The following is a 9874-nucleotide window of genomic DNA, read 5'->3' on the forward strand; positions in this document are numbered from 1 at the left end:
TGATGCTCATGGTGGTTTCCCTTTTCCAAAATCTCACCTGATAGCAAGTTCTCTTTAAATTTTATGACTGCTATTTCTGATTAGTATGACACATGAATATGATAAGTATTACCAGAGAAAAAAAATCTATGTAACTAAGAATATTTAACCTTCAAATACAGAGGCACCTAGGACTTAGCAGACAGAGCCCTGAATTTAGAACCTATAGTTACAGCTATACCATTTACAAGCTGAATGACTTTGGGCATATCACTTAGTTTAAGCCTCAGTTTTCACACCTGTAAAATGGGGGATAATAGTATCTAACCACAGATCAATGTTTTGAGGACTGAAGGAAGTGAAAGCATTAAAAGTATCCTATTTAAGTAAAGCATTATATCAAAAGATAGAATTGTTTCCTTCTCTAAAACATTATGAACAAATTTGGGGAAGGTATACAGAGTTACTCAAGCAGGAGCACATATGCCTTATTGGAGACCCAGGAAAATTAATGAAAGAACAGATGAATTATAATACTAGAAAAGCATCTTTTTCAAAATTGCATCAATATGACCAGAAGTATCTTCCAAGATGGCCATATTTGGGGGAAATTTACTAGAGCCTCCAAAGTTAATGACATTATTTAAACTAGGTAAGATTAGTACAAGCAATCAATTATCATGGGGGGAAATGTTGAAAAAGAAGGGGTATCTTTTTCAGGGGTATCACTGGCCTGTTTTGTTATGAAGAGAAAACTGGAAAGGTTAAGTAGTTTGCTCAAGACCATATAGCTAGGGGCTGATGTTATAACAACAAGGTCACTAATCTTAACTTAGTTCAAGGGGCTAGAGAAGATAGTATTGATCTTCTGAAAAATAAAAGATCTGAAAAATAGTCTTGCTCTTTATAGAAGATAGCATTAAGGAAATACCCACTTAAAAACTATCCTTTGAAGTGTATCAGAGGTAGCAGATCCAGGATGCAGTATAGTGAAAAGAACACTGAATGCTAGTCAGGTGATTCCTTGTCATTTCAACCCCATCTACAATTGCATTGCCCAAATTATTAGTGCTCTAGAAAGCAGATGCAATTGATTAGGAATATATATCACTGGGACCAGAAGGCATTTACCCAAGAGTTCTGAAGCAACCCATAAATTAAAGTGTGACACAATTCAAAATAAAACTGTTATAATAAACAACTAGTGTGCTGTTCGACTGGCAGACTGCCATCGGGATTCCCAACTCTGACAATGGGCATCTGTTAGTAGGTTAAAGCACAGTTCAACTTTCTTTAGAACAATTTAGCAATGTGTATCAAAATGTAAAATGTGTGTATCCCATGACCCATCAATCCCAGCTATAAGAGTATGTTCTGCAAAGAAAAATTCACAAATATTAATAACAGATGTATCCACCACGGTATTCTATCGTTAGTAGAAGTCTTAAATTAGAAAGAACCTAAATATCAAACAATGAAGGACACATTATATAAATCATAAGAGAAAACAATGCAGCCATTAATAATACTTCTATTTATTGACAGGAAAAATGTGTACTGCATACTATTGAATGCAAAAAAACTAGATTACAGAGCAAGATGAATTGCAATTATGTAAAATTGAATACAAATCCACATGTGCATGTATGCATGAGATGTTTAGAAGGATATTCACTAAAATGTTGCCAGTGGTTAGCAGAGCACTAGCAGAGCACTGGAATTTCAGGTAATGTATTCTTTTTTTTTTTTTTTCCAGGTAACTTATTCTTATCTTTGCTTAAAAAATTATTAAATAACAGATACAATGACTACATATTAGTTTTACAAGAACAACAAAGGTAGTCAAACCCAAAAACTGTTTTAAATGGGATTATAAACTAGATAGTCTAGCTTTTATATTGAGAAAATAGCAGGATAAAATAAAGGAATAATGTCACTCAATACTCAAGTACATGTAACTTAGTAGGAGAAAGGAAGTGATAAGCAACTATGGTAATACAGTCCTCTAAGAGTGTTTGGAACGAAGAAGAACCACAGGATATAATTTAAACTTTAGAAATTTTTCTTATATTTAGTCAAATAGAGCTATAGCTATAATTATATATATACTATAATATATTACATATAATTTAATAGCTATAGCTACGGACAGGATTATTTTCAGTACGGAAAGATTTTGGAAAAATAACTAAACTGTATTTAGAAGATGACTGGATCTGAGCCATCAGTTACAAACATGGGATAATAACTGTCCCTTATATTTATGAAACAGTTTAGAGTTTGTAAAGGATTTCAATTAACATACTCTTTAAGTGTTTGAATCACAGTTATCCTTTGAGGTACATAAGGGAGTTATTACCTCCATTTTACAAATTAATTTGCTGAAGCTTCAGATGGGATCCAGTATTAAGAGATGCAGTACATTATCTCCTCAAGACATGAACCCAGTGAGCTGCTGTGCCAACTCAGACCGATAAACATTACGAAATGTATTAAAAATTAAACAAATGATTAGCTGGCTTTTGTGCAAAACTATGCAGTGTTCCAAAAGTTGAGTGCAGTTCTATTTGCCACATCTTAGGACACACACAAAGTTGTGGGAGACAGAAAAAGGGCAATTAAATGGCCAAGGGATTTGAGTGGCTGCTTTATATAAAGCATAAACCGACTAATAAAAACTAAACCCAATTTTAAAAGACCACAGAAAGATACAAGAGGAGGGTTACAAACCAAGTCTATAAAATTGCTATTATGTTGTGGTGCTTACCACAGGTACATGTACTAGGTACTGTTTACCTCATTATAAAAGGTAGGACTAAAACTAACCAAGACTCCCAAACTATTAGAATGATGGGATCTCTTTAAAAAGTAAATTTAAAATAAATTATAATTATTATTAAGAATTTATCTAGTGCCCCTCTGTAACAGGCTTTATGTATACTCCAATCCTCACAACCACTCTTTGTGGTAAATAGTAATAATTATAATTTTAGGGGAAAAGACACTCAAGGATTAAGTAAATTGTCAGGTTTCTTAAGAGGTGGAGTCAATTCTTTTTGGCTTCAACTTACTATAGTAGTATTCTATACAAGGGAACATACGGAACAAGAAAAGAGTGTAAGAATATAAGATTCAATACAGTTTTAGAGAGAATCAAGATTCACAGTCATCAAAGAAATTAAGATGAAATGGGTAATCACACCTCATTTTTCTGACATTAAAAACTCATCCATTCGCAAGTCTTAAGACCAGAGTCAAAATATTCAGTTGGAGAAACTGACATGCTATTTTCATTCTTATATTTTCTAAGAAGGCAGAACACAGGAAGAGAATAGCTTTGAAATCAGAGTCCTCAATTTAAATTCTGACTTCCTACTTCCTAGCTATGTGACCTTGGATAAATTATTTAACCACTTCAAGTTTTAATTTCCTGATAATATGGATGATATCTATCTTGCAGTGTTTTGAGGATCATAGGAAATGTATGCAAAATACTTACTAAAGTACCTACCAAGTGGATATTCATGAAGTAGCTATTATTATTGGATATAGCCATTCAATAGAGTAGCTATTGTTATTTTTTATGAATCAGGCTTCTCTGGTTTCATTTTTTCTAATTTTTTTCCTGTTACCTCAAAATCTTTTTAAATTTTTCATTTAATTTTATTTTTTAAAGTAAGAAATAGATTCACTGTATAAGTAGTACAGGGAAACCTTAAGTAAACCAACATGTGAAGCCATTTTTTAAACAATTAGAATTAATGCAATTTACAAGAAGATTTATATTAGTCCTTTAAATAGAAAGCCCTCCCTGAAAAAGATATAATTTATCTTCTAAAAATGTTAAATTTTATACAGCTTTTCATGGACACATCAAAAGACTTACCAATAGGCCAAAGGATGTCCTTGTCTCCTAGTGATTCTTAAAAAAAAATCAATTTGAAACATCTGCTTATATCTAAAAAAAAAAAAAGAAAGAAGAGGAAAGAAAAAGAAGTCTGCTAAGCAAAGGATAATGCAAATACTGCTACAGAAGAAATATAGAAATATAATTTCTTTAATAAAATCATCACTTGAAATTTGCCAAAATAAGGTTATATGACTAAAGAGAAAGGTAGTTTCTTTTAAGCAAGTTATAAATACAAATAGCATAAAAGTTTTGTATTTAAAGATGTTACAGAAATTCAAATTTGGGTAGCTTCTGTAACCAAAAATAATCAAGTAAAATCACTTACTAATTTATGCAAGAATGTAAAGTTGTTCCATGTGGAATGACATCAAAAAGGAAAAGACACAGGTTTGCTCTTCTGAAACCTATTTGTTCTCATAAAGTTTTTTCTTACATTTCCTTTGACCTACCAGTTTATCCAATCTGTTTTTCAAATCTTAGAGGCTACTGAAAAAACAAAACAACTATTAGTACATGTCCTATAGAAAAATCCAGCTATATTTCCAAATGCAGGAACTAAGAACCATGCTTAAGTACAAAAGTAATGGTGATTTTAAAAATTGATATAAAAGGAATGAAAGATATAAAGGAAAAGGATGGAAAATAAGGATGGAATGGAAGAAGAATGTAGACTAATTTTAATATTGGCTCAGATTCTCCTTCTCCTAATAATACTACAGTAAATTGGCATAGAAATATGCCTAATTAAATTACAGTTTTAAGTTGGCTGCCAATTATGAATCTTTATACATTTTAAAAACAAAACCTAAATAACTACTTTAAGCTGGTAGCAAGATGTGTTATACAAATATTGTACTTTATATATACTGAGACTAAACTCTCTAATTCTATTTGCCCAGTGTTTCAAAATCAATGTGTCTAGGAAAATATAATCAAGTACTAGAACTCTGATATATTAACTTATTTTGCATACTTGTCTTATTAGTGATATATCAGTGTCACCATGTTGATGCTGGTGAGACTTAAACTTGGTATGAATTGATAAAATTTGTATCACTTAGAAGATTGTTTCACAGTATAGCAGTTTTTAAAGAATAAAGTGTGTATTAATATTTTGTATTAAAAAGTTTTAGTTCAGATAGCATTCATTTCAAATATGGTATCTCATCAGTCCAAGAATAAAATGGTGTGAACAAAACAATCTAACTCTGGTATAAGAACTGTGACCCAAGCAATTGGGCATATTTTTGCAATTAAGTCCTCATACCATTACCAAATAACTTACTAGATCATTTTGTTTTGAAGATAATTTCAGGCGCAGCATCTTAAGGAAAATCCCAGCTAAAGCATCATTTTAGCAAAAACAAAGTTTTGGCTCAATCAACATGATTATGCAACAATCAGTTATAATAAAAATATGTTTTATTATGGACAGTGAATCAAAAACAAGAGAACATAGAAGTATCAACCATGTATTTTATGTCCTTTTCTAGAATAACTCATGTTTATTAGGAAGCTGCACCCCCGTGTACAATAAATATCAACAATGTCATGAAACAGTGGAAAAATTACTGCCCAAATACTGAACTCCTGTAACCAAATCACATTTCGGGTTCAAGAAAACACACTATCACATACCAAAAAACACCCCCAACACACCAAACAAAAACCAGCTCAAGTTTAGGACTGTACTGGCTGGAAAACACTCATTGTGTCACTGCTTTAAGAACCCCCCGGAGCACCTTGTAACTCATTAACTGCACATTTTCCTTTGGAGGGAAACAAGGTCCTCTCTCTGTCACATAGGCATAAGGAAATCTCAAAACCCAGAGGCCATCGGGTGGGAGAGTGATTTCTTGTTTTTCTGGATAGAATACTGGACATGGTGGTGGGCCTGGTTGCACCTGAAAAACACAGGAAATGTAATTATTTTAACATTTTTCAATTAAGAAACACCTAAAAGACGAATGTCTAAACAAAGGATAGGTTCAAAGAGCACATAAGATTAAGCATGAAATGTGAACACTTCTAACTCCAATCACACCTAACATTACATTAAATAGTCTCAAATATTATCTTGCCTTTCTACAGATTTTTAACTTCAAGTTCTGCATCTAACCAAATGATGTGAATTGATAATGAGAACTGATTAACACACTTATGATTTATTTTTCAACAGAGTATGCAGTTTAAAAGGCTTTTAAAATTAAGATCCGTTTAATTAGTTTGATTCTCTGTACTTTTTCAAACAATCAAAACAAGCATCAGCACTTTTTGTCTGTCTGAGGACAGAAAGGGTTGTATTTCTTACCTGAGGCATTAGTATTATCTGCAAAGGAGCATCGGGTACCACAACAAAAAGCCTCATAAGTTGAGCGTAATGTGGTTTTAGCCCTCTACCCTGAGATGATGACAGAATATATAAGGGCATATCACTATTCAGGGCTTTTAAAGCTGATTCCTTGGGCCCACTTCCCATTACTTTCATTATTTTGTCAGGTCCTGAGCACATAAATCTCCGACCTCGAGAGTCTTCATATTCAAAGCCCACAAACGCTCTAGCTATGTCATCTCGCCGTCTTCCTCTTCCCATTACAACTGCACTTCTCTTTCCAGGAACAGCTTTATTTGGAGCAGGCCAAGAATTTGTGTCTAAGTCTCCTTCATCTTCAGCTCTAGTCCTGATGACAATGTCCCAAGGCATAAGATAGTTTGTCCCTGGAATAAAGCCCTGTTGGTCCAAACCAGTATGAAAGTTGTAAGACTTAGCAGGGCCAAGTTTAACCAAAGACCAGCTGGAGAATTTGGGGAGGAGACCTTTGGGGCAATTTGAATGTAGCATGCCTGGGAGATATTCAACTGTGGATGCCTGTCGATCAACCAAGTTTGGTCTCTTCTCAGTCTTTACCTCTCCTTGACCATGAACTTCTGGATTATCTCCTCCTGCTTGTGGATCAGCTGGATAGGTACCTAAACTATCTGTGGATTGGCCTAAACTCAAAGCTAAACTCAGGCTTGTGCTCTCTCCTTGGGTTTGAGGTTCTTTTTCTTTAAGTTTATCGGCATCTGCATCTGGAGGGGCAGGAGACGATTCGTTTTTGGCAGGAGCAGGATCTGGAGTACTTGGTTCAAATACTGGGAAATTGATATGATCCAATTTTCCACAACATTTTTCTTCCAGAAGCTATGGAGGAAGGAAAAAGACAAACAAAAGAATCTTGTGAACTTCTCATTGAAAACAACACATTCTTCACTCTAAAAACCAAGATGAACAATTAATGGGCAAGCAAATAAATACATATAAAGAACTTTCTCTTGTTACACATCACACTGCAAGTCAAATTTACTTTTCTAGATGTTTTGCTTCTGAAAATACATATTTTAGTCAGATGGCAGTTAGCCAAAAAAAAAAAAAAAAAAAAAAAAAAAAGAAGAAGGAAATAGAAGAGGAAGGAGAAAAAATGTAGGCTACCTGATAAAAGTCATAGTTAGCTGCCTTGATATCAAAAGGATCATCTCGAGGTGCTTGTTTCCTTCCACAGTTACAGGCACCAGTGGACCGAGCTCGGCTATTGTGATATAGCACAGGAGGATTTCTATCAGCCTCTGGTTTTTCTCCTGGAAAACATACATCACTATTAATTTTATACACACAGTGCAGAGTCACATTTATTTTGCTTTGATTGTATCTAACCCCCAAATTTCTCCAAACAGTTCTTTGGAAATGAGAAAAAAAAACCCAAAATCCAAAATGCCAAAAACACAAAAACCTTGACTAAACACATATAACAGAAGAAGCAAGTGAAAATGCCTAAAATAACACATATTTTAATCTAAAGGCTTAGCATTTCTAAGTAAATGTGAGCATCATCAGAGTGACGAAATACTTCATTATATTCATTTCGGTTAAACGAAAACTCCAAGATAAAAAATGTTAATATGAAATTTCTGAAATTTAGTATTATTTAATAGTGCTCCCTTACTAATCCCCTAGGGTTCATTCTTTAAATACAAGAAAATAATTAGTCATCAGAGCTGGTTTTTCTTTTTACAGCAGGAGAGAAAACTTAAATCTGATGTACCTAAATTTCTGTAGGGCTCTCCTTTCAAGATGTCAATGCACAGAGAACAAACTCTCTTAAAACAAGAATATACTGCTTAAAGTCTGGATTTCAAAATGTTGAGAAAACTTTAGCTACCTGATTTAGGTAATGAGTGAAATTTATGGACACAGTGTTGATCAGTTAAACTCCTCTCCTCACAGAGCTGATGGCCATTGCTCCAAAACTTGTAGCAGTCCTCGTGCAACTGCATGGCATATTTGTGAAAGGCTGGACCCCTAGCATGTTGACTGTATACTCGAAGAGCCTGGGCAAGCTGATTCTTGTGGACAGTCATTGTGTAATTATGAGGCAAATTTGACTGGTAGGCGCTATGGGCCATGGGTAAAGCTTTTTGACACCGGTTCTCTGAGAATTTTGTGTCAATATCCAAAAACCCTTCCAAGACTTTAATACTGCTTAAAATCTTAGATGTTAGTTCCCCAGTGGGAGATCCCGCATCCTCCTCTTTCCCATCAATAGCTACTTCATACAGTTTTGAAGCTGCGGAGATCCATTTCTGATAAGTAGGAAGTTCAAAATGGGAAGGCTGTGGGTTCCTGCCCACACTGTCATCAAAACCTTTCTTGCTTAGGACTAGCTCCACATGCTGCCATAGAAATTCTCGAAGAGTGAAATCCACTAGCTGCCCTGAAGAACTGGAACTGCTGGTGTCAATGTGGAAAGAAAGTTGTTGTCGGCTGTGCTGTCTCATCACCTGGTATCGCCTGGACCCAGAAAGGGGTGCCGGGACCAGCAAAGATTCGGGGTCCTTCACAGTACAGTGACTCCTAAGTTGGTCCAGTAACATGCCTACTGGGTCCTCCTCCTGGCTTCCGGGAACTATGTACACAAAAGCTTGATTGGCAGGCACAGTAAAGAGGCAGTTGATACTCTGATTAGTCAAGACACGACTCTTTCGGAAGATTCTATAGATCTGGTCTTCCAGGGCATGCTGCAGTCTCCTTTTGGGAGAATGTTTCTTGGGCTTGTCTGGATGAGCTGGGTCTTGGCTCCGAGGGGGTTCCACCTTGAGGGCTCCATTGAGTTGAAAGAGGAAAAGGAGTCTAGGCGGGCAAGGTCGGCAGTTTAGCTTCCAATCTTTGCCAACTGGACAATCCTTAATGGCTGTTTTGAGGAGGGGCAGTACTTTCTGTCTCAGTCCATCCAGAGCTCTGAATACTCGATCGTACGTGATGTCAAAGGAACAAGTGGGATGGACCAGAAGCAAGATGTGGCAGACAGAGAAAAGGTAAAGGAGACTGAGGCACTGCAGTTTCTCTTGGTGCTTCCAGAACTCGTGTGCTTCTGCATGAGGTAAAGAGAGGCCACCTCCAGCTTCTCCGCTCTGAAGGGCCCGACAAGCCCGCAGAAGCTGGGAATTGTCACAGATGGACGTGAGAAGAAGATACAGAACTTTGCTCTCTTGGTTGTAATAGGCTTGCAGGAGGCTATAGTCCTGGGAACCCGGCTCAGTTCGGTTCCCTTCCGCGGCAGCTACAGCTCCCCGAACTGGATCCCCGGCCCCGGCCCCGGCCCCAGGGTCCCCGGCTCCACCAGCCTCCCCGACGGCGCCAGCTTCGGTCTTGATTCCAGGCCCCGAGTCTCCAGGATCTTGGTGGCGAAAGAGGGGGAAGACCTGCCGGTCGCAGACCGTGTTCACAAGTGAGAACTTCTCGGAATTCAGGCGCAGAGCCGTCTTGCCGAAGATTCCCACCACGCAGATCTCATCCTCACGCCAAGGAGGGTCCGGTCCGCCAGCCGCGCTCCCACCACCCTCTGTAGGGGATCCCTCAGGACTTTCAGGGCCTGTCCAGGCTGAAGCGCCCATTAGAAGCTCTCGCAGGCTGACAGGACCCGCCATGGTGCGGCGACTACGGAGTTC

The 9874-nt window shown here is 36.9% G+C and overlaps 1 protein-coding gene across 1 annotated transcript; it reads right to left on the minus strand.

The window, feature by feature from the left end:
* Nucleotides 1–1498: 1498 nt before the first annotated feature.
* On the minus strand, nucleotides 1499–9874 carry SMG8 (SMG8 nonsense mediated mRNA decay factor). The gene is made up of 4 exons (XM_006181428.2): nucleotides 8089–9874; nucleotides 7362–7507; nucleotides 6201–7073; nucleotides 1499–5793 (listed from the first exon to the last, which is right to left on the minus strand). Exons 1-4 carry the CDS (start codon nucleotides 9851–9853, stop codon nucleotides 5596–5598), a joined length of 2982 nt encoding a protein of 993 aa, XP_006181490.2. The 5' UTR covers nucleotides 9854–9874; the 3' UTR covers nucleotides 1499–5595.

This window comes from Camelus ferus, chromosome 16, assembly GCF_009834535.1.
Source record: "Camelus ferus isolate YT-003-E chromosome 16, BCGSAC_Cfer_1.0, whole genome shotgun sequence".
NCBI classification, from domain to species: Eukaryota; Metazoa; Chordata; class Mammalia; order Artiodactyla; family Camelidae; genus Camelus; species Camelus ferus.

Excerpts from the sequence above, each read along its gene's own strand:
- SMG8 (XM_006181428.2), bottom strand. The coding sequence starts at position 9,853 with ATGGCGGGTCCTGTCAGCCTGCGAGAGCTTCTAATGGGCGCTTCAGCC. Across the intron at positions 7,508-8,088 it reads TCACTCATTACCTAAATCAG|GAGAAAAACCAGAGGCTGAT; the intron begins GTAGCTAAAGTT and ends TATGTTTTCCAG. Across the intron at positions 7,074-7,361 it reads CTAACTATGACTTTTATCAG|CTTCTGGAAGAAAAATGTTG; the intron begins GTAGCCTACATT and ends CTTCCTCCATAG.